The sequence below is a fragment of the Rhyacophila brunnea genome, unplaced genomic scaffold (assembly GCF_057557595.1).
Source record: "Rhyacophila brunnea isolate RB1 unplaced genomic scaffold, BYU_Rbru_1.0 scaffold_17, whole genome shotgun sequence".
NCBI classification, from domain to species: Eukaryota; Metazoa; Arthropoda; class Insecta; order Trichoptera; family Rhyacophilidae; genus Rhyacophila; species Rhyacophila brunnea.
Window position 1 is genome coordinate 38,744,988 of NW_028232827.1, and position 25,325 is coordinate 38,770,312.

The following is a 25,325-nucleotide window of genomic DNA, read 5'->3' on the forward strand; positions in this document are numbered from 1 at the left end:
AATTAACCATGATGAAGTCTGTGTGACCTCGTTGTATCACTTGATTCATATTGCATCACTCACTGCCTGCCTTAGAAGTGAGAGAAAGCCTTCTTTTCATTGGTATAGTAAGCAGCAGAGAATACTAACATACTTGCTCTGCATATTGAAAATTGTCATTGAAGGTCGAATATCTTTTTCTCGCTCGTGTAGGGTGTAAGGTGATGAGTGTGATCGAGACGAGGATAGGCCTAATTATGTTACCCTTCCGCCCGTCACCCCTATCTACACTTGAGGTAACGAGAAGGAGAAAATGAACTGTTAGGACACAGTGATGTATGTTGGGAATAGGGGAGGTGAGAGAGGTCTTAAATTTCAGTCATCAAATCTACTGGTTTATATTGCGTCAAAGGTCACTTTGTACATGATTTTTATAAAGATACCTTATTATTAATTATTTTTGGTGGAAGGACATATTATTAAAAATAAAAAAATGCACATTTTAAAAGTAACTTATCCAATTTTCATCAGGTAAAATTGTCAGTTGTCTACTGATATTTTTGAAAATATTGGATATTTAATTTTGAACTATTCATCGGGCAGCACTGCATGGTATGTGAACGGTGGTGAGGGAAGGTGAGTCGCAGAGTTACTATCCCACCATGCAATCTCACTCTAGTCCAGTGCTCCGCAACCGGTGTGCCGTGAGACGGTGCTAGGTGTGCCGCGGCGCATTTCTTAAAAAAACAAAATTTTTGTATATTATACAATACTTACTAGCCAAATGTGAGTACATGGCTGGTAATATATTTGAGCACCTGCATGAACTAAATAAAACAATCTAAGGTCAGTATGAAAATATAGTGACGTGCTCTGATAAGTTAGAAGGATTCAAAAATAAACCCGAACTTTGGCAGAAGGAGTTAAGACAAGGATCTCTACAAATGTACCAAATGACCTACCAGGCCACCATTGAAAACAAGCAATTAATTTTTGATATGTCACAAAAACATATAACTTTGCTGCAAACGAAATTTCATCATTACTTTCATACAATCAATACGACTGGATTCGAAATCCTTTTGCAACCAATACCAAAAATTTTATAGTACCTAGCACTTTCCCTATAAATTCGACAGGAATTTGATGAATTGAGAAACGACGGGATGCTAAAACTGAACTTCGCCGATGTTCCATTGGCTATTTTCTGGATGTCAATTAATAAAGAATATCCTCGGATTTCCGACAAGGCTACCGCAGTTCAGCTCCCATTTTCTATGACATATCTAAGTGAGCAAAGTTTTTCATCTCAAGTTATAATTAAAAATAATAAGGAGTGTCTCAGCTCTTTCAAATATCAAGTCAAAAAATAGGTATAAAACTTTTACGTTCATTGAAACAAGCTCAGGTATCACATTAATTAGTTTTTATATTGACATTACAAATATCTACATGGAAATATGTACATTTAGTTCTTCCTCGTATGTTATGTACCTATATTTAATTATTTATCAAATAAAAAACATAAATAAATGTAATATTGGTGCATGGCCCCCACAAGGGAGGGTCTGACAGGGCTCTAGCCTGGGGGCCCAGGCTCAGGGAGGGGCCCAGCGTGGCAGTCAACCAGATAAGTGAGATAAACACAAATTGCAAATTTGTGTTAATAGTGAAAAAAGTCGCCTGCGGCGCTGTTTTACTACGCTAGTGTTGATATTTAAAAAATGCGATTTTAGAATACAATTTATTATTATTGTCTCAATACTCGACAATTCTTAACCCGACAACTAACCATAATTCATGTGGATATATTAATAAAAACAAAAAAGTCGCTAAACATACAATGAATATCTACCATTAATTTTACCTCGAACACCATTTGAAAAATGTTATTTTAGAGTATCACACTTTAACCTTAGCGATAGGTGGGGGGGGGCAGAGATTCTGGCCTGGGGATGTGGGGTCCATGTTTTGGTGTATAAATTGTTTTACATGTGGTGTGCCGCGGAATTCTGGGAAGACTTTTGGTGTGCCGTGGGTGAGAAAAGGTTGCGGAGCACTGCTCTAGTCTACCAAAATTTAATACTCTTCTCAAAACAAATTACATTTTCACTGGTTGAAGTAGAAAGATAATTAAGGTCTACTACTACCGCTAACTCTACCAATGAAATCACAGCTTAACGGAAACCCCCTTATCTGTATTATACATTTATAACTGTACAGTACTGTAATATTAGTCCATTATATCTTTATTTACTATAGCTATAATTTCTCCTGGGTTATTGGTATTATGTTGACACCTCCTCACTGGTAATATGATTAGCCCGGGAAAATTCTCACCTTACGCCAATACGGTTACATCTTCTAAGATGCCATAGTAATCTGTTATAAATTTGTTTCAGTTGCTCTGTGGCGTGTTGCAAGAAGCACAAGGAAACAGAGTGCTCCCCGGCAGAACCTCCCAGAGATGTCAGTGACAAATCCGGCTCAATCTCTTCTTGCCAGTTCCCTACAGCTGATACAGTTCCTCTCCAGCGATTACAAATGCTGGGTATGTATTTAAAAAAATATATCACACTTTTTATTCATCAGAAAACTGAAATTGTTTGGATACTCGCAGCAGTGGTTAACAATGAAGTTCTTCCCTGAGATTGAGCTAGGCGCTAGGGTTACACGAACATTCTTATAAGTAATGTACTGCGGCGCTAGTGTGGTTTATTTAGTTTGGGTACAATTTTTACTCCAAAGCGGAGATACAAGATATTTTTTGTAGCCATTCACTCACCACAACGCACCCGGGGAATAATAGTGGCACAACTCGAAGAACTTGTTTTTGTAGGAGAGCAGTTACTATTTTATTTTGGTGTTTAATCAGTTTATTAAAAATTACAAAATATTGGGAACCAGGTAGATTTGGATACGAATCTGAATTTTGAAAATTTTTCATATTTTGAATGCAAGACATGATGGAGATTTTATGGTATTTTCAGAGCATAATCCTGGACATTCCTTAACCCATTGGGCCCTATCGGCGACAATTTGCCAACGGTGTTACAGGATGCAGGACATGATGAAAATCAAACAATTTTAATCATATTTTGATTTTTTTTAAGTTGAAATTACTTAATAATATATGTAGCTATCATTTTATGATGTTAATTATATACAGTTCAATGTATTTTTAAAGAAATATTTGATTTATAAAACCGATTTTTATTTAAATTTGTCAAAATAATCAGTTCGCTAGGTATGAGGTGAGACAGTAATAAACATAAAATGGCCCTCCATCTTCTAAATATCTTGAGTATTATATTTAGATCCAGTTTTAGTATATCTTCCTTTTATTATTTACTTCTATCACGGACTTTTTATCTATCTCATTTTGTTTAAAAAAAGGCTAAAAAAACCCAAAAAACTATATTTGACATGTTTTTTTCATTCCACTTATACACAAAGTTTACTTAAAATGTAAATACTTATTAAATAAATTCATTTTACCTATAACCTATAAATATTTAAAAGGTTTATTTGAATTGATTGAATAATACATCGAGTTATATCAATTTTAGTAATCACTAATCAGTGTGCCTTTTTAAGTGATTCTGAAAAATTAATTCTGTCTGCATTGGGTTATATAATTTTGAAGCCTTATTATCATTTATATTTATTTTAAACATTTGATAACTGCATAAAGTATTTTTATTACATAAAATAGTATTTTAAACCTCGATCTAATGTTTTAGAATGTAGTCATATTTCAGTACACCCATCTGCAGTGGTTAAGATTTTTTAGGTTTATTAATTTTTAAACGCATTTATAAAACCATTAGTAAAATTAATGTTAACATTATCTCTTCTTCCACGGCGCTATATCCCAGGGTGGAATTTGGCCTCCTCCACAACCGCTCTCCACTCACTCCGGTCTCTCGCCACACTTCTTCAGTTACCGGGTCTTTCTATATGAAGCCAGTCCACTTCTACGTTGTCAGTCCATCTCCTTCTTGGACGGCCTCTGGGTCTCTTCCGTTGGGGTAGCCACTTCGACATGATCCTTGGCGCTCTAACTTCAGGCATTCTCTCCACATGTCCTGCCCATCGTAGTCTTTGGGACTTGCAGTATCTTATGATTGTTTGCTGTTCAATCAGCTCTTTCAACTTGTGGTTCATTTTTATTCTGTAGTTCCCATTTTCCAATGTGGATCCAAAGATTTTTCAGAGTATTTTGCGCTCGAACATTAACAATTAATATTAATAATATTATTATAGTGAAATATTGACGATAAAAAATTATATTTTATAATCTGTGATCCTAAATTTGACAACAATTAGGCGTTTTATTATTCAAAAAAAGGGCACGATTAACACATTTCAAGATAATTTATTTAAGATAATACTGATTATAAGCTTTGTCTTTGACCATTCAAATGTGATATAAACATCCTACGAATAATGTTTCATAATAATTATTGACCTGAGAATAAGGTAGTATTTTTTTGAAATAAGCCATATATTTCCCAGTGGTTAAACTACAACATACGGCCGTAGCCATAAATTGACAAATGATAAATGAAGTAGGGAGTAAGATCATGTTATATCATAAGACGGCCGGGTGTACAGTGCCGGCCATACAAAAAACGTGGACTTATTCGCCTATCTTTGAAGACAGAATGCCAGTCTGAGGAGTTTTGAATAATTTAATATTCGGAAGAATACTGGTCCAATAATGAGACATTTAGCAAATGTTTATGATAAACTTTCAATATATTTTAAAATACAAAAAACATGGGCGTTGGTATAGAAATATTTTAAGTGTTTTTTTATATAAATGCCCATATCCCTCTGATGTTGTAGGTTAAATATTTCCATTGCAATAACTGTTTTTCTCTCCGGGTAACTAATAATAATATAAATGAGGCTACTATTTCCAAACCCGGCTCATTCCTGAAAACATTTTTTCGGCAAAATGCAATAAACTGTCATTCAGACAAATATAAGACTAAGTTGTATGTTTTTTTAGTTTATTTATAGTGTAGCATATTGAAAATAGAAAACAAAGGGAAACTTATTCATTTCTATATTGATAAAGACTCTATTTACATTATTGTTTGGATCAAGCCGAGTTTGAAAGTGACAGTTGGAATGAGCCATTTTTGAAATATAACAATTTGGATTAATCCATCTATGAAAGAATGTAACCAAATGTTATACCACCAAAATGTTACAGGCAATGTTTGGATAGTAATTATGACCAGTTTCAATTATTCAAAACTTTCATCAATCAGAAAAATTAATAAAACAACGAAATAAAATTAAAAATTTTGACGACATTTACTGTGACATTTAGGTAAACACCGAAGTTTTTTGACTTCATTTGTTTGCCATTTTTCTGGTTTCCTTTCCCCTTTTCTAGCTTTTAATGCTATACCTATGAAACAGTGACATCCATAATCTAATATATAAAAATTAATATTTGTGTGTTTGTTTGTTCGTATTGAATGCGCAGCCATACCGTTCATCCGATTGCGATAAAACTTTGTAAACTTATTGCTTGCACTTGCGCGAAGAGTATAGGCTATACTAATATATAAAAATGAATGTCTATCTGTCTGTATGTCTGTCTGTCTGTGTGTCTGTCCCGTATGCGTTCCTATACCATTCATCCGATTGCGATGAAATTTTGGTAAGTGGTTGTATGCACACCCATAAAGGTTTCTGATCATCATTTTCTTCTTCTTCTTCATTCTATCTTCATTTATTCGTATGGTTCCTATACCATTCATCCGATTGCGATGAAACCTTTGTCAGTTGTTGTGTTAACACCCGCAAAGGTTTCTGAAATAGTACAACCATCTTCTTTTTCTTCTCTTTCTTCTTCTTCTTCATTCTATCTTCTTTTATTTGTATGGTCCCTATACCATTCATCCGATTGCAATGAAACCTTCGTCAGTTTTTGTGGTAACACCCGCAATGGTTTTTGAATTAGTACAACCATCTTCTTCTTCTTCTATTCTATATTTTTCTATTCGTATGCGTTCCTATTCCATTCATCCGATTGCAATAAAATTTTCGTCAGTAATTGTGCCAACACCCGCGAAGGTTTCTGAATTAGTACAACCATCTTCTTCTTCTTCATTCTATCTTCTTTTATTCGTATGGTCCCTATACCATTCATCCGATTGCGATGAAACCTTCGTCAGTTGTTGTGGTAACACCCGCAATGGTTTTGAATTAGTACAACTATCTTCTTCTTCTTCTTGTTCTTCTATTCTATATTCTTCTATTCGTATGCGTTTCTATTCCATTCATCCGATTGCAATAAAAATTTCGTCAGTAATTGTGCCAACACCCGCGAAGGTTTCTGAATTAGTACAACCATCTTCTTCTTCTATTCTATCTTCTATTCGTATGCGTTCCTATACCATTCATCCGATTGCAATGAAACTTTGGTGAGTTGTCGTGCGCACGCCTGCAAAGGTTTCTGAATTAGTACAACCATCATTTTCTTCTTCTATTCGAATGCGTACCTACACCATTCATCCGATTGCAATGAAACTTTGGTGAGTTGTCGTGCGCATGCCCACAAAGATTTCTGAATTAGAAAATCATCTTCTACTTCTATTCGTATGCGTTCCTATACCATTCATCCGATTGCAATGACATTTTGATCAAGTGTTGTGCCCTTGCACGCAAAGGTTTCCGAATTAGTACAATCATCTTTTTCTTCTTCTATTTGTATGCGTTCTTATGCCATTAATCCGATTGTGATGAAATTTTGACCAGTTGTTGTGCGCACGCCCGCAAAGGTTTCTGAATTAGTACAACCATCTTTTCTTCTTCTATTTGTATGCGTTCTTATGCCATTCATCCGATTATGATGAAATTTTGACCAGTTGTTGTGCGCACGCCCGCGAAGGTTTTTGAATTAGTACAACCATCTTCTTCTTCTTCTATTCGTATGCGTTCCTATACCATTAATCCAATTGCAATGAAACTTTGGTGAGTTGTCATGCGCATGCCCACAAAGATTTCTGAATTAGAAAATCATCTTCTTCTACTATTCGTATGCGTTCCTATACCATTCATCCGATTGCGATGAAACTTTTGTCAGTTGTTGTGCGCACACCTGCGAAGGTGAAGGAAAATTATATAAAATATAAAGTTTGTTGTTTGTTTGTTCCATCTAATTTTGTTTTTTTTTTTTTTTTTTACTACATATTAATAACATTAATAACGTTTTCATATTTTGGATTCGATTTTACTTTAGTGTTCTTATGTTTGACCTTTACTCCTATTAGAATTATTTTCATATTGCCATATTGTATTACACAGATATTTTAATTTAACCACGAAGCGACCCTGTGCGAAGCCGGGTACTTCAGCTAGTGTTTATTTATAAAAATAACTGCTTCAATTAATCAAAAAACACCTTTAAACTTGAATTATATGAGGAGCGGTCATAACACAATTATTGTCATACAAATTGTACCACACAATAACCATGTGACCCCAAAGTTGAGCTCTCCCATTGGCCATTGGCTAACGTAAAATGATCTGTCTTAGAAACTAAATGATTGTGGAGTAAGCCACATTTAGATTCACATTATTTTGGAATGATATTTTGTATGTAATGAAGCCGGGCTTGAGATTGCTACCTAAAAATACTTTTAAAATGTACTTTTCTTATCAAAATGACTCGACAATATTGGAATGAGCCGGGTTTGGAAATAGTAGCCTCAAATAATAAATTCAATATTGTAACGATCGTCCGCATTTTCATGCTCATTCTTCCTCGCTGTTTTATCGTGGATGTTTCCTGTATTACACTACACAGTCCACTTGCAGCTTGAACGTAGCTTTATAATAACATTTAAATCTAAGGAATACCAACATTTTTTTTTCTTTCCAGAGCACAGTGATGGCTTGAAAGACAGCTTGAAAAATCCACACTTGCGAGACATCTTACTGGAGCTGGACAAATGCGACGCTCCCGAGAGGATGCTGGACCACTTGATGCGCGAAACTATCTTCATGGAGTTCGTCGAGGAGTGTCTCAAGGCGGTTGAACCTGTCCACCAAACGGTTTAACATTCACATATTAAGTTGTTATATTAAAACATGTTCCACGCTGAGAACAAGTCTCCCGTGTTCTACTGAGAATGGATGGCTTATACCGAAAAACTCAGTGTGTTGAATTTGTTTATTTTTCATCTCAGCACACGTATGGTCAAGTTAGTTGCAGTCATTAGACACATATTTTATAATATACAGCTGTGTTAAGGAGCGTTTACGCCGGTTGGAAATATGGAAATTTTTTTACTTGTGTAGCTTATTCTTATATTTCATAAAAAAATCTTTCCTAAATGTATAATTGTTCAGCTTGGTGGCAACACTAAATAATAGTCTTTCTTGATATTATATCGTTACTTTAAATGCCAATGGCTATTTGAAATTACATTTAGGCAAATAACAGGTTGCTGATTGTACTTATTTACCATTTTCATTTTGTATTATTGTCTGTTGAAAAGGTATTGAATGAAATCAAGCAACTTTCATTATTACATTTAGGCAATTAACAGGTTGCTGATTATATTTATTTACCATATTCATTTTGTATTAGTGTTTGTTATAAATGTATTGAATGAAATCAAGCAACATTCATTAGTACATAGTCATTAGTGATGTTCGACCTGACTGTCATTGATCGGATCGGGCACTAAAAATATTTTGACCACAGAAAATAAAAGATCTGCACAATATAATTGCATAATTCAACTTAAATTGTGATGCACCAAGCTTGGCTAGCTCTGCCCACGCTGGTGGTCAACAAATGAGAAGGCCTTTGAGGAGTTTGGGCTGATGATTAAGACACATACACTGTTTATGTATCAACTTTAATGAAACTCACAGTAGTAATTGCACTAGTTTATTATTCGTACACGTTTACACATGTAGGTAAAGCGGAGACAATGTTTGTAAAAGTTGTAAATTTAGTAAATATTGGTAAATGTTTATAAATATTGTAAAAAGTGAATACTGAAATTACACAACTCGTTGTGTTTGTGGCCTTTAACTAAAATATATAATTTTGTGAAAATTTGATGACAAGATAAAAAAGAAATGCCAGCTAGTTCATCGAAAAACATCTTTCTTTTCTTTGAAGCAGAATACACAACACATCGTCGTCTAATAATTTCGGGTGTACTATTTGGGTTGGTGGGTGTAGTGAGCGGCAATGTGTCGATAAAATGTGTATTTGCCCCTATCCGAGATGGTAATGCCACTGATTTTCGTTTGCGGGATTTTGATTTCTTGTGCTTGTCAAGCAACTGCTTGACAACTTTCAGAGCAAAGTTTCCTAATGACATTCGTTTTCCGGTTGTTACCATATACGTAGTGACGGGGCCTCCACTGCCGCGGCTAGTTCCAAGGGTATGGAAGTGAAGGTTGTCAATGCTAGGAGTCACAGGCCAAGGTCTTGTAGTAGTTGGTACCAGAATAAAACTCATAGTCGGAATCAGAAGGTCCATATATTGTTCACGTTCACAAAAGTTCACAATGGTTCGTCATATCATAATTATTATTGTTCAAAAGTTACTATTATTCACATAATTGTTCGAAGTGCAGTATACGGTCATCTGTCAAATGATAAAGTACATTAACACTCGAAAAAAAAAATATTAATTCGAGAAGAAAATTTCACAATTTGTTCCAAAAATATTAAAGAACCGGATAGGTATTTATGACAGAAAATTATTCACGAAATTTTTATAAGTCCAGGTTAGGTATTTATAAATGATTTCTCGCGTCGAAACGCTAGAGTCCAACTGTAGGTATTCAGCCCGCAGGAGGAAAGGGGGAGTTAGGTGGACCCAAACTCCTGTGCGAACTTGCACAAATATATGAGATATTAGACCGACGTCCAGCGTGGACCCGGTCCTGGAGGCAGTGAAAAACTGGATACAGAATTCGAAAATCCTGGGTTTTTATTCGAATCGGGAGATTTCATCCCCTCGGGCGAGCGTTCTACGGGTCAAAAATCCACATATCATTTTCACTATGAGATTTGGACTTAATTGATTGCCCCGCGAAACCGCAAGTCGCGAGAGAGCTGAAATCAACGGTATTTGATAGGCGCGGGCCGCCGGCATAAATCCTCCTTCGCGGCATCCCGCTGAGAGCGATATTTCACTTAGCTCTCCCTACAATGAATGCGTTTTTTAGCTTGTATTGTACTTTTAGTTTTTAATTAACCAAGCGAAAACTCAACGCATCGAAGAGTGTGATACCTCAATCTGCTCGTCACCGTTCAGGCTAGCATATGAGTATGCACCCTGCGATGTAAGCCTCTCCCTGGCTGAGTGGCGGGAGCCACAAGTTCGGACCTATGAGTGGGCCGCCCACGTGCTACGTGTACATTTATGATAAAAATTAAAATTATTAAAATACTAGGTCTTATTTTCTATGTATACATATGAATGTTATATCTAATTAACTTATATTTAAGGCGCTAAAATTCATCTTGTCCTGAGCTCTATATCTCGCGAACCTTTATGGTTACGCGTACTATGGAATAACTGAAGTCTCCGCGGCCCGTAGACGCGTACGCCATTTCAAATTTTATGTTGATCGGACACGCGCAGCTCTAGCTATCATTAATAATGTGTTTGTATGGAGATCTCGCGGCTGTCATGAATTGCGCAACAAGGACGGAGCTCCACACATGAGCCGGTCGGCTGCGGTCGCGGTCGGGATAGGGAATTGATCCAGTTGTGCAAGGGAGACAACTGTCCGGTTACCGACTGGCGAACGCAGCGCCAAGGCCGCTCATACGTTACACATGAATCGCGATAAAAACCGCGGGGCAATCGCGCGCGGGATGCGTGGATTACGCGTATGGTATTAATATGGGAGTGATGAAAATTAGAAGTTAGAGGTATACAGTACCTCGTGAGTGGTTTAGATGCTATGTAGATGCTATGTACGGAGCCCAGGTCCAGATCGATTCTCGTCTAATTAAATTAATTAAAATATTGATTAATTATTATCTAGCTTAATTTCGCGGATCGAATTATGTTAACATTATACTCTAATTATGGGTACAGATTTATATACTAATGTCGGTTTACAATTACACACGCTGACAGTACCTAATCATCGCAATTATACAATACTAGATCCATTTATCTTAATTACATTATTACATTTACTCGAAGTCCAATACAGTATTATGCTATTTTAATATTTATATACCTATCAAATATTTATTTGACATGGCAAAATATCTATTACTAATATTATATACCTATTGCTACCATCTTAATTAGGACACATAATCTTCGTACTGCATCTTATTAATTGGATTTTAATTACTACTTTATTATTACTCCGTCGTTATTTACATTCTTACCATCACTCTTCATGGTCCTTATGACCGACTTATCTCATCTACAGTTCACCCTGAGGAGCAGTGGGACCTGCTGGGGCAACTGTAGGACTTCCTCATACATCATATATGGCTCGTCTTTGTCGGGGGTCGTAAGCCTATTACTTTATAACCGGTGGTACATTGACTATTTTGATCAGATCGAGCGATTGGATGGTACCACTCCTTATGGGAGTGTCCTCTCAGGAGCACACTAAACGTGTTCGTGACAGTAGCATGGACATTAAACATGGAAAGGTCGATCAAATGCATAAATAATTTTTTATACCATTTCATAGTTTTTCTTGTCGATTTCACAAATGATATCATCATGTCGCTTCTATCAACCTTCCCCATATGCTTACTATAATATTCCACTGCTGCGATTGGTTTCATTTTAGGCTGGCCTGTTCGGTAGTTTTTTTCCCCTGTTTCGACAAACTTTGGAGTGTGGATTCTAGATAACATGGTTACATCTCTTTTATCCTTCCAAGTTTGTGCCATAATGGTTTTCGTATGAAAAGCAGTCGTTTCGCCTTGCTTCAATTTTTTGTTAAACGGGCATCCCAATTGGATTTTTGCGAACAGTTCCAACCGCATTTGTACACTTTTCGTGCAGAGCTTGGAATAACTTGGGACTGGTGTACCAGTTATCTACATACAGTGTGTGGCCAGCCTCTAAATATGGTGAAAGAAGACTCCCATGTCTGTTAGGGTGCAATACTCCACTCTGTGGTGGCTCCAGTGTATACTATGAAATTTAAAACAAAGCTAGTTTTGCAGTCACACACACATGACAAATAATTTTATCCCAAAATGGCTCGCTTTGGAGGGAATGAATTGTCGGAAAATAAGACGTCCCTTGGATAATAAGAGACTCTCATCAATACAAATATTCTGATATGGATAAAAGCTAGTTGAAAATTTATTTCTGAACATCTCTTAAACGGGTTTTATTTTGGCAAGGTGATCGATAGTGGTGCCATCATTATCAGAAAAATGTAGCATACGTAAAACTAATTGAAAACGGTCTTGTGATATGGTGTCTGAATAAATGGGCGTAGAAGTGGGTTGCTTGTCTGTCAAGAAATTCCATAAACACAAAAATGTATCGACTGATATTAAAGAACCGCATTTAATGAACAATAATTCTCCATAGCTTAACCTAACCTACTTTCAAACTAACAGCCTCATATAATATAAATTTTATAGATGTTGACTGTTACCTTTTCAATTAAATTAAACTTATACATAAAATAGGTATAGACAGTTTCAAACTTACAGTTATTGGAATGTTTCCCAATGTCGATCGGCATGTTGTAGTGTTTGATAAAAATGATAATACTTTATAGTAGGGCCACTTCGATTGATATATGTCATCGAGGCTTGATCCTGATTTCTTTGTTTTAGTTTTTTTTTGTTCGTTATTCAATTGATTCCTTAAGTTGTGCACTTTTCTGGTTATTTCCACGACTTGTGTTTTTACCGACAGGTTTCTTAATTTTGATGTGGGTGCAATTAATACACCCACCAACTCCGGGAAAATTCCCCATCCACTGAAATCTCTGGCAATTTTCATCAGACTGATACTGCTGAGCCAGTGAAGCCGACACTCACTGTATTTTCCTGGAAATTGTGGACTGGTGAATCCTCCCGATGTCCCCATATGCAAACTGAATAGACGGTTTTTATTTTGAATTCGTGATGACGGTAAATAGAACAGACATCGTTTACTGAAAACGTTAGTATTTTTATTCTATTTCTTTCTACCTCTACTGAATCTACAAAATTAACGATTAAACAAATGCGGAAACAAACATCTGCTGCATAGCTGTTAATATTATACGTGTTTGCTGTAAGGAATCCATTATTAAAATGACATTTGAATAATATAGCTATATATATAAATAGCGATTCCACGAGAGTTTAATACCTGTCAATTTTATTACCCAAAGAAATGGTTTTTACAGTGAGCCTACTCATGACACATCAAGTAATATCGGTCGAGTGAAAAAAAGTGTTGTAACCAACCAGAAACCTGCCAGAGATTATGTTAAAAATAATGAAAACACCATAGCCAGTAGGGAGAGAAGTTTGCCAATTGTGAAGCTGAAATGAAAACCTGACTCGAACGGTGACTACACAATTGACAATACATTTATTTATTCACACGCTTCAATACAGTCAAACGTAGAATCGGGTGAAAGAATTCACTCGCTACCGATCAGAGTGCCCAGAGTTATGGAGGCTGCACCAGAAATGGTTGCCAAACCGAATGAGAATAATACCGGTCGCGGCATGATAGAGAAAAACAGAACGCACACTGAAATCTCAGAGAGGTCAGCCAATAATAGTTATGAGGGTAAGGGAGCTGTGATGGGGTAGGTAGGTTCCAATGATTAGAAGGATTTGTGCTTGATAAAGTAGCCCAATTTATTTTCCCTTAACCATCAAAAAGATACAATCGTTAATACAGATTCGTACAATGAGATTAATGAATTTTAGAATTATAATTATGGAGATTGTGTTGCGAGAAAAAATTACTAGCGTTGGATCGAAGATACGTGTAGAGAATTGAACGGCTTTAAGACTTATGAGTTATCGCCGTTTCACATCTTCGGTTTTTATAGCAAATTGAGACAAAGGAAATGTAGAGTCCGCTTGGGATGAATGACCGCTGTGGGTTCATACCCTGTAGACCATTTCGTAGAAATTTGTCTGTGAAATTTGACTATGACAAAATTTTATCAATTAAATAATGTATTTCTTGTTACAATGTTGCGCAAATGCATTTTTGCATGCTTGCTTGCTGATTATTCGCAATAACAATCGGTTGAAATTTGATGCGTCGACATTCCATAAATTCTTACGAATGATGGATTTCGCAAGAAATATAATTTACATGTTTAGTGAGTCGCTTTGCTCAGTATAAGGTTCATTGACCGTAGCATTATATCATTGACAATTATTGGTTTGGAATTGGTTTGAAAGACACACTTAATATTAGTTTTACAATGTAACATAGTTTTAGGCTATTAATCATAACTTAAGATGCTAACTAACACGGTGCACTTGGTCTGGGGATCCTTGTCATGCCCACAGTTACATTGAAAAAGTTTCGGCCAGTTCTTCATCCGGTAATGCTGTGAATGTTTCACAATTCACGAATGATAGTCGACCGCGGCCCATTGTTGCAAATTCAACAATCAACAAGGCTAATAAAAATAAAACAGTCCCGCACACTCGTTAGAATAAAAGCTAGTGACATTCAAAAGCCTGACAGTTTTGCCCCAAATGCAATGGACTTTGAAGGCATTGACAAAAATATAATGCTAACTCTTAGGCAATCATAAATGTACACTAAATTTTTGGCAATATTGTACACATAATTTAGTTGCATTATTGGACACGACGAAGCGCTATATTTCCACGGAAGACACTATCGCGTTATGAAGCAGGTTTGCTACTCACTTTGACAGTGCTTCGTTCAGGAATCGACCTCCAGAGGTTCACCGCTATAAAGTCTCTTGGCATTTTGATATTTATCGTCATGATATATGGACAAAGTTTATGAATGTATGCATATGACAAATATGCAAAAATAAATTTTTATTATTATACTATTTTTCGGACCTGGTGGAGGTGAGGTATAGATTTCGTGCTAGGTGTCACTTTGCGTGGAATATTTTTATTTTCTTCGCTTTAGTTTGTGCTGTTAATACAAACTCTCGTTCGCGAATTTTGGAAGAAAGGAATCATTATAAAAAGTTATCAAACGCGGCAGAACACGTGCCTCAAAATCTGGTTCTGGATAAAGTCATAAATTTGATACCACTGTCGGCATATATGATTAAATCGCAGAAGTCCTTCATCGCAATATACAAGTGCCCCTGTATTTGGTACTAGTAATTATGTGATTCTATAAGGTGGAGTACGGAGTTCACAATAGCTTAACATAATATATTGTGTTCTAATGCCGACTCTAAAATTGGCTTGGAGCCGATGGACGGAAGACATTTAAACCATCAATCCATTTTCTCCAATCAAACGGTCGGGGCTTGCTCCAAAAATGGGAAACCCTTTTTTACAAAAAGACCACAAGGCGTAACAGTGACTTTGTTCTTCGCTTCATATAAGGCGATAGCAGTGCGTTCATTACTCCTGCCATAAATGATGAACAAAATTTCAATTGTTTACAATCCGCATTGCAAGAAACGCCTGCCTGTGAAGAATCCATAATTACTTTCATTTTCTCCTGCAAGTGCAACTGTAGAATATCTGAATCGGCAGCAAGCGGGCCGTATTCACAGCCGTCAGCTTGGTTGCTTGCAGGGACAGTTGGTTTTTTATACCTGGAAATGAACTTTAAACGTCTTGTCTTAGGACGATTCTGACGTTTTAGCCGACTAATTACAATATTTTTAGTTATTTGACTAGATGACATACAAAATATGTGCTGACCCAGCGAATGAGCTAATCCAGCACCATAGCATCCACCCGCATAACTACTTCCCTTGGAGAAATCAACTGTTTTTCCACCTGTAAGTTTGCTCACAAATGACATATAATTCTCTGCTGAGTTTGTGGTAATATTTGTTACCAGTTTATCAGCTTTTTGAATTATTCCGTCTAGTTGGAGGCGTATATCTTTCATCATGAAGGATTTTTCCAAATATGGTACGCCGTTTACATCTGGATGTTTCTTCTTGCAGTATTCTGCACGACACTCTGAGTGATCGCCAAATACATGTTTGGGTCCATTTTTCAAATTCAACTATAACTGAGTGACATTGCCATTGTGTCCTTTTATAGCGCATCGTCTAGCACTTCTGAGATGTTTAATCTCCCTCCGCAATAAGCTTCGGCTTTGCATATCGTATTTCGTGTTATTTACCATCGTATAAAGTTTGCTAGTGTAGCATTTGACAATGTGGTTCGCGCATTCAATTTTTTTATTTTTATACCCAAATGGTGCTCTCCCGCACCCTAGCAAATACACTTGAATCACCATCCCCTATTAAAAATTTTACCCACACTTTGTTTTTCAAAAATATATTTTAGTCCCTCAACTATGACGGTTTGTTCCATGCCTGTCGATGGTTAAAGATATATCACACTCATGTTTCCCAGCTGGTTTTTTTTCATTGACTGTCATGGTACATAATATATGGCAATATCTGTTCTTATCACCTAGATAAAGAAGTTTTCCTGTTTGTTTTCTGATCACGCATGCCACTCCGGATTTGGCAGAAAAACTATGACCAAACTCCTTTTCGACCAACCTCAGTCAACAATGACCGCTGTTTGGGGGTGGGTACCCTTCATCAATTTCATTATTTTCTTCCGCCAATTGTTTGTCAATCGTTACATTCTTTGACATTTGATCACACAAATGAGTTTTCCATGACAGGCCAACTTTTCTTTCTTGCCTTTGGAATGTTGCCAAAAACATGAATGGAATTCCCACAGTACCGCATGCTGCTTGATTGTACCCAATCCTGACATTTAAAGATGCCCAAACAAATGATGTATTAATCGTGGACGTTTATTTATCGCTGTGGTATATGGACGAAGATTATGAATGTATGCTTATGACAATTCTCATGCAAAAATAAATTTTATTAACATACTATTTTTACGTACTGAGGTTGATGGTTGGGTCGCATTCGGGCCTGGACTAGATATGTGTTTCGTAGTAGGTGTCACTGCGTGGTATCATCAGTGATGAATTATTTGTGTTTTCATTCACGATGTTGATGTTTGGACTCCTAAGAGTGTGGATTGAAATGATCTTGTAGGAAGGAAAGAAGTGGATAATACCACAGTTGAGGAATGTATTCATCTTCTGTGGCATTTCCTTGGCGTAAAGGAATAAATAAATACACTTAGTATGATTTCTACATACTATTCTATAAAAGAGACAATATATCTGAAATAAATGTTCACTCACCGAAGTATCTGTTCATATAAAACTTTTCGCACGTGCCAAATTTAGCTGTCGTTCTTCATCCGGTAATGCTGTGAATGTTTCACAATTCACGAATGATAGTCGACTGCGGCCCATTGTTGCAAATTCAACAATCAACAAGGCTAATAAAAATAAAACAGTCCCGCACGCGGGTTAGAGTAAAAGCTAGTGACATTCAAAAGCCTGACGGTTTTGCCCCAAATGCAATGGACTCGACCTATTCAAAGGCACGCTGCAGCAGTCTTGATGTCATCGGGGAGCGATTCCACGAGAGTATAATACCCGTCAATTTTATTACCCAAAGAAATGGTTTTTACAGTGAGCGTACTCATGACACATCAAGTAATATTGGTCGAGTGAAAGAAAGTGTTGTAACCTACCAGAAACCTGCCAGAGATTATGTTAAAAATAATGAAAACACCGTAAGCCAGTAAGGAGAGAAGTTTGCCAATTATGAAGCTGAAAAGAAAACCTCACTCGAACGGTGCAGGGCATTGACAAAAATATAATGCAAACTCTTAGGCGATCATAAATGTACACCAAATTTTTGGTAATATTGTACACATAATTTAGTTGCATTATTGGACATGACGAAGCGCTATATTTCCACGGAAGACACTATCGCGTTATGAAGCAGGTTTGCTACTCACTTTGACAGTGCTTCGTTCAGGAATCGACCTCCAGGGGTTCACCGCTATAATTGATTAAAGTCTCTTGGCATTTTGATATTTATCGTCATGATATATGGACAAAGATTATGAATGTATGCATATGACAATTATCATGCAAAAATAAATTTTATTATACTATTTTTCGGACCTGGAGGAGGTGAGGTATGGGTTTCGTACTAGGTGTCACTTTGCGTGGAATATTTTTATTATCTTCGCTTTAGTTTGTGCAGTTAATACAAACTCTGGTTCGCGAATTCTTATACCCATTCGGATATGGCTATCAGCTAATTCTGGATGAAAGGAATCATTATAATCCACTGACTTTGTATTCCATAGGCACTCTTCTTCACTATATATTATAAATGAATGTTCCATGTAATCGCGAGGATAACTACGACTATCCATTGGGTATTGTGTAGGTTTTATTTGTTTTGTTTTGAGGACGAGAAGCGCATCGGACTGGCGACTAAAATGTTAGAAGCGTTGTCTACACGTTGAGACATGCTCAAGCGAATTTCTGTCGAACATCGAGCAAGTATTACGGCCCTTGAATATTTTTCGCATCGGACTGTTTGCTCGATATCATACAAAAAAGCATACAGCGAAATGGTACACTTTAAGACATGCAAAAGCATTTAATGGGCGGAAAAACCGACAGTCTGAATCTGGAACCCTTTCTGGAAATTTGTTTTCCCCTCTAGTTGAGGAGACCGGTGTCGATGTGCATGATTCGTCAATGAATGACTGAACGACAGATCGCTGCGAGCGCGTCTCGAGCTGCTCACAGCAAGCTCGTGAACTAATTGTTTGGCGTCCATACTAGTTACTGTATCTGCAACAGTCACAGTTACGGATCATGTCATAAAAATTTTGTGCTGTCTTTTTCCAATTTTCTTGACATCGGAATTTGAATTGGAATAAATTATTTTTGGTATGTTATTTTCTGTGTAGTTTCATGCTTGATATATCGAATTCTAGCGGCAGATTTAACAGGGTCATTGATAATATCACTGCTATTTCTACCACTCAGGATTCGACATACATCTTTGCACCAACCAACTATGGACAAGTGTTTTAATAGAAAGTGTGCAATTTTTTTTTGATATAATCAGTCTTATGAATATCACAATTTATAAAATTAAAATGTTTATTTACTTGGTCATGAATTTTCTTTTGCAAACCTAATGTGTGGCAATCGTTTCTTAAATAATGGCAAGTGTTTTCTTTAATATGGTTGAATGCAGTAATAACATCCACAGATGGATAACCAAGTGAATGTGTAGAGGTATATTCGCAGGAATCAATTACCCGCATGCCGGGTGCATTAGGTTTGCCAAAAGAAAAGGCAATTGCACAAAGAACATTTTTTAAATAATGTCTGCTACAATATACCTAACCAGCAACATAATTTGCTGCGCCAGCCTGTATAGAAGTCATATTCTCAGATACTGTACTTTTAGAAAATATTGTTTTCCAAATCTGTACTTGTATATGTCTTGATCTTCACGCAAAAATATTCGCAGTGATTGTAGACATTTCCTTGAGTCATCGTCCTCACAATTTGAATATATAGAGTGGGACGAAACCTCTGGGGATATTGATTGAAATGCTGAAGAAGCAAAGATTTGAGCCATTTGTGCATTTAATGTTTTTAGTTAACATATTATTTCAAATTCCTTTGAGTAAATGAGGAGTATCAAATAATGGTATTACTTTTTGCCCAAGTACTTCAAAGAAATTGTCCTCTCTTACAGATATGAGCTCGCTCCTCGTCGTTCCAATACAATCTTTGAGTCTGCTGGATGAGTTGCTTGACGGCAGACTCATTACTAAAACTACACCACAACTACTACAAAACTAAGTTGAATACTTTCTCAAACTTCCAATGAAATTCCTCCTCAAAGTTTTGATAAGCTTCTAATGCAGGGGCTCCCAACCTTTTTGTACTCTAGAGCACATTCTAAAATATCGGTAGGGTGGCCGGCACCACCTATTTTTAATCGACAAACTCCTTCCATAACTTCTCATTTTCCCATAATTTATTTTCTTATATTCATAATTGAGGACCTTGTAAGAAGAACCACTTAACCCTCAAAAGCTTGTTCTGAGATATTCAGTGTTAAACATTTCGAAACATTTTCTTTCTACTAAAGGATATGTTTACATATGTATGCTTTTGATATAATATTTTGACATTATTCAGCTACTTATGTAATATTTTTTTTTTTTTTCATTATCTTAGTAAAGAAAATATAGCCTTGTAAATGACCCAAGGTCTTAAGTTGTTATTCCACACAGCAGGGTACAAATTATAAAAATGTGTTTTTTTAAATAAATAGTGGAACAAAATGATAAATTATGTATAGGAAATGGTAATAAATTTAACTAAAAAGTGTTTTAAAGAATAATTATATTTAATCGGACTTAAAAAAACATAAGTTACACATTAAAAAGTATTTATTCGTTTTTGAGAACACCGAAAGTTGTTTACAGAGGAATGTTGTCTATTTTTCCCGGATTTTGTAGCATTACATTTCTTTATTATTTCTATTGTATCAATAAGTGCCAAAAGAGCAGTATCTTGGACATTTTTATTACCAATGCTCCAAAGATTATCAAAAAACTCTTTTTGAACTACACATCCAATTTTATCCGAGCACTGTTTTGGACAGCACTTTTGGACACAAACAAAAGATTTTCCATTAACTTTTTTCCAAGTACTTGCTGTAATGTTACACCAGAATTCCTTTTTTACTTAGCTACTTCCTTCTTCCAATTTTCTTTACACTTTTTACGTTACACTCCAAGATTTTTTGACACGACATTGTCACTATCAGATGCATCCGAGATTGTTTCATTTTGTGTACGATTGTCACTCTGAATGATCATTATGTGAATAATTAATCATAATTACATGTCTTGCTATCTTCTACTACTTCTTGATATTATATGATGTCTGTTTATGGTTAAAAAACGAAAATATATGTTAAAAGAACAATTACAACAAATGTATCTGACAGATAAAAGTGAGGTTATGATACCACTTAAATGGCTGCAAAATCTTAGATGGAAGAACAACTTGTGAGGTGTCCCAACTTAAATCAATATAACGAGCTCTATTGACCAAATACAGAAATAATTTTTTGAGAGCTAAGAGCCAAGTTATAAACCTTGCTAAATACAACGAGAACCGAAAAACCACTTAAGGTGATTTAAGTGGTTCTTCTTTCAAGGTATTCAATTTATTAATATGAGGACACTTTTTTGCAACAACAATGTCAACATTCCTAATTGGTTCTAAGTGATCAATACAAGCCTTGAGATATTTGGACATTCTGAAATATATTTGAATGTGGTGTCATCGCTGCCAATTAAACCTAAGGTTTTTAATTTGTGCTTTTGTTTAGATGTGGTTATCAAATGAAATGCTTATCAGTGGTGTCATCGCTGCCAATTAAACCTAAAGTTTTTAATTTATGCTTTTGTTTAGATGTGGTTATCAAATGAAATGCTCATCAGTGGTGTTATCGCTGCCAATTAAACCTAAGGTTTTTAATTTTTGCTTTTGTTTAGATGTGGTTATCAAATGAAATGCTCATCAGTGGTGTCATCCCTGCCAATTAAACCTAAGGTTTTTAATTTTTGCTTTTGTTTGGATGTGGTTATCAAATGAAATGCTTATCAGTGGTGTCATCGCTGCCAATTAAACCTAAAGTTTTTAATTTTTGCTTTTGTTTAGATGTGGTTATCAAATGAAATGCTCATCAGTGGTGTCATCGCTGCCAATTAAACCTTAAGTTTTTAATTTTTGCTTTTGTTTAGATGTGGTTATCAAATGAAATGCTCCAGGTTTTGACACATTAGAACAGGGGTTCCCAACCCCGTGCTCGCGAGCACCATGGCGCCCGCGGATTGATTCGTATGTGCCCGCCACTATTCGACAGACAGAATTTTCACACAAGTTTTTCACACGATTGCTTCGGCGATCATCGGCTCAGTTCAATCAACAATCAACAAGGCTAATAAAAATAAAACAGTCCCGCACACTGTGGTTGGAGTAAAAGCTAGTGACATTCAAAAGCCAAATGCAATGGACTCGACCTATTCAAAGGCACTCTGCAGCAGTCTTGATGTCATCGGGGAGCGATTCCACGAGAGTATAATACCCGTCAATTTTATTACCCAAAGAAATGGTTTTTACAGTGAGCGTACTCATGACACATCAAGTAATATCGGTCAAGTGAAAGAAAGTGTTGTAACCTACCAGAAACCTGCCAGAGATTATGTTAAAAATAATGAAAACACCATAGCCAGTAAGGAGAGAAGTTTGCCAATTATGAAGCTGAAATGAAAACCTCACTCGAACGGTGCAGGGCATTGATGAAAAATATAATGCAAACTCTTAGGCGATCATAAATGTACACCAAATTTTTGGCAATATTGTACATATAATTTAGTTGCATTATTGGACATGACAAAGCGCTATATTTCCACGGAAGACACTATCGCGTTATGAAGCAGTTTTGCTACTCACTTTGACAGTGCTTCGTTTAGGAATCGACCTTCAGGGGTTCACCGCTATAATTGATTAAAGTCTCTTGGCATTTTGATATTTATCGTCATGATATATGGACAAAGATTATGAATGTGTGCATATGACAATTATCATGCAAAAATAAATTTTATTATTGTACTATTTTTCGGACCTGGAGGAGGTGAGGTATGGGTTTCGTACTAGGTGTCACTTTGCGTGGAATATTTTTATTTTCTTCGCTTTAGTTTGTGCAGTTAATACAAACTCTGGTTCGCGAATTCTTATACCCATTCGGATATGGCTATCAGCTAATTCTGGAAGAAAGGAATCATTATAATCCACTGACTTTGTATTCCATAGGCACTCTTCACTATATAAAATAAATGAATGTTCGATGAAATCGCGAGGATAACTACGACTATCCATTGGGTATTGTATAGGTTCTATTTGCTTTGTTTTGAGGACGAGAAGCGCATCGGACTGTGGACGGGCGACTAAAATGTTAGAGGCGTTGTCTACATGTTGAGACATGCTCAAGCGAATTTCTGTCGAACATCGAGCAAGTATTACGGCCCTTGAATATTTTTCGCATCGGACTGTTTGCTCGATATCGTACAAAAAAGCATGCAGCGAAATGGTACACTTTGAGACATGCAAGAACATTTAATGGGCGGAAAAACCGACAGTCTAAATCTGGAACCCTTTCTGGAAATTTGTTTTCCCCTCTAGTTGAGGAGACCGGTGTCGATGTGCATGATTCGTCAATGAATGACTGAACGACAGATCGCTGCGAGCGTGTCTCGAGCTGCTCACGGCAAGCTCGTGAACTTATTGTTTGGCGTCCATACTAGTTACTGTATCTGCAACAGTCACAGTTACGGATCATGTCATAAAAATTTTGTGCTGTCTTTTTCCAATCTTCTTGACATCGGAATTTGAATTGAAATAAATTATTTTTGGTATGTTATTTTCTGTGTAGTTTCATGCTTGATATATCGAATTCTAGCGGTAGATGTAACAGCATCATTGATAATATGGGTGGGGAAAAGAATGGAAAATAATACCAATTATGGTTTTATTTTAGAAACTCGATTTGTCCTTACAAAATGAGAAACTTCAATCCCTTACAATGATGTTATATACTAGATGAGCAATGTCCTAATAATTTTCGATTTAAAACTGTACCACGACAGAAACGTACAGCAAGATATAGCTATTTCTGTTACTAATTTCTTCGTGTAATATTCCCTTGTAGGTAACCTTGCAAACTCTGGGAATCATGATGGGCTCTGCAAAGAAGTAAAAAATGACTAGCACATCAATCGAAATTAAACCAAGTACTGGATACGCCAAATGACAATAAAGTTGTGATTATATTAAGATGCATGTTGCGTATTGTTAAGTCATGGCGATAAATTTAGTCTATGGTTTCGTCATTGTGCAGAATATTTTAAATATTTTAAGGTACTCCCACATTTTGTTTTTATCAATAATAAAAACCATAGGAACATTATGCATAGGTACTAACTAGTAGGCAGTTTAGTAAGTGAGCACACAAACTATGAATATAGCAGAAAGAAAATAAATGTATAAAAAGAATTCTAAAATCCAATTAATTATATTATGATTATAATATTGTATCTATATGACAATTATAACAGCGTAATTTTTTTTAATGATGTTGGTGATAATGATAGTCATTTTAAATCTCATATGGTTCGTCCAGTATTTAACGTTGATCCTTTATATCTCCAAATCATGTCATTTGCACACGTTTTGGTTTTACACTCACGGCGCAATATAACCTCTTGAGACCCGAGGAAGAACCAGCCATCAGAAATTTTTTTTTAATAATTTTATGTGAAAGGAATATCGTCAAAACAACAAAAAAATTTTTTTAGATTTTTTTATATTATGCTAAGTAAAATATACTACGTGCACATATGTGCAACCCAGGTCACTATACAGATAAAGCTTAGATATACTACATACATGAAAATAATACAGAAAAGTAAAACATTGATAAGTATTAAGACATTTTTATTAGAAAATAATAGAATTAAAATGAAAAAAACAATACAATACAATAAAAATAGCCTAATTAAATTTATTTACACTTAAATTAATTACAAATAAACAATAGACATAATAGAAAACTGCTTTGAGCTGTACCCTACACAGTGTGGTACAACTCAAAGCAGAATTTAGGACACAAGTACATACTGCATTTAATGCATATGTACCTGGTTCGTGACTTGCATCCAGGATATCTGCACTTTGATGCCGATTTAGCATCCTGGAAGCGAGGAAGGTGCCCGACGGTATCCAAGCGGACTTCAGGGATCGGTGCCGGGATAACCTTCCTTTGTTTGCGAGGTGGTCCTTGAGGATCATCCAGCGATGATGAAGCTGGCTGGTTTGGCACATTTCTTGGCCGACCACGTGTTGGCGGTGTTAAAATGCTAGCTACGTGACCTTCATACCGAATCATAGCTTTCGCTAACCGAATTCGGTATGATAACAGGCCCATAGTGTCCCTTCGGGGGACATTATCCTGTCGACAATTTCGCATATACATGAGCCAGCAATTTACCACCGCCAAGTCCACGAAGTGGTTAAGAACCCTTACCGGCCACTTGCAGGTTCGCATTGACGTTCGATAATATGCGATCATCCGATCGCAAAGATCAATGCCACCCATTGACTTATTGTAATGGTTTACAATAGCCGGCTGAGTGACATTGATCCTCC

The 25,325-nt window shown here is 36.2% G+C and overlaps 1 protein-coding gene across 1 annotated transcript in view; it reads left to right on the forward strand.

Moving 5' to 3' along the window:
- LOC147074056 (zinc finger HIT domain-containing protein 3) overlaps nt 1-19,932 on the forward strand; it is a 30,229-nt gene extending 10,297 nt beyond the window's left edge. The window contains exons 2-4 of the mRNA XM_085944140.1: nt 2,382-2,530; nt 7,886-8,058; nt 19,795-19,932. Of these exons, the coding sequence (XP_085800266.1) occupies nt 2,382-2,530; nt 7,886-8,058; nt 19,795-19,800 (328 nt within the window). The 3' untranslated portion in view covers nt 19,801-19,932. The remainder of the gene's footprint in view (nt 1-2,381; nt 2,531-7,885; nt 8,059-19,794) is intronic.
- The last annotated feature ends 5,393 nt before the right edge of the window (nt 19,933-25,325 follow it).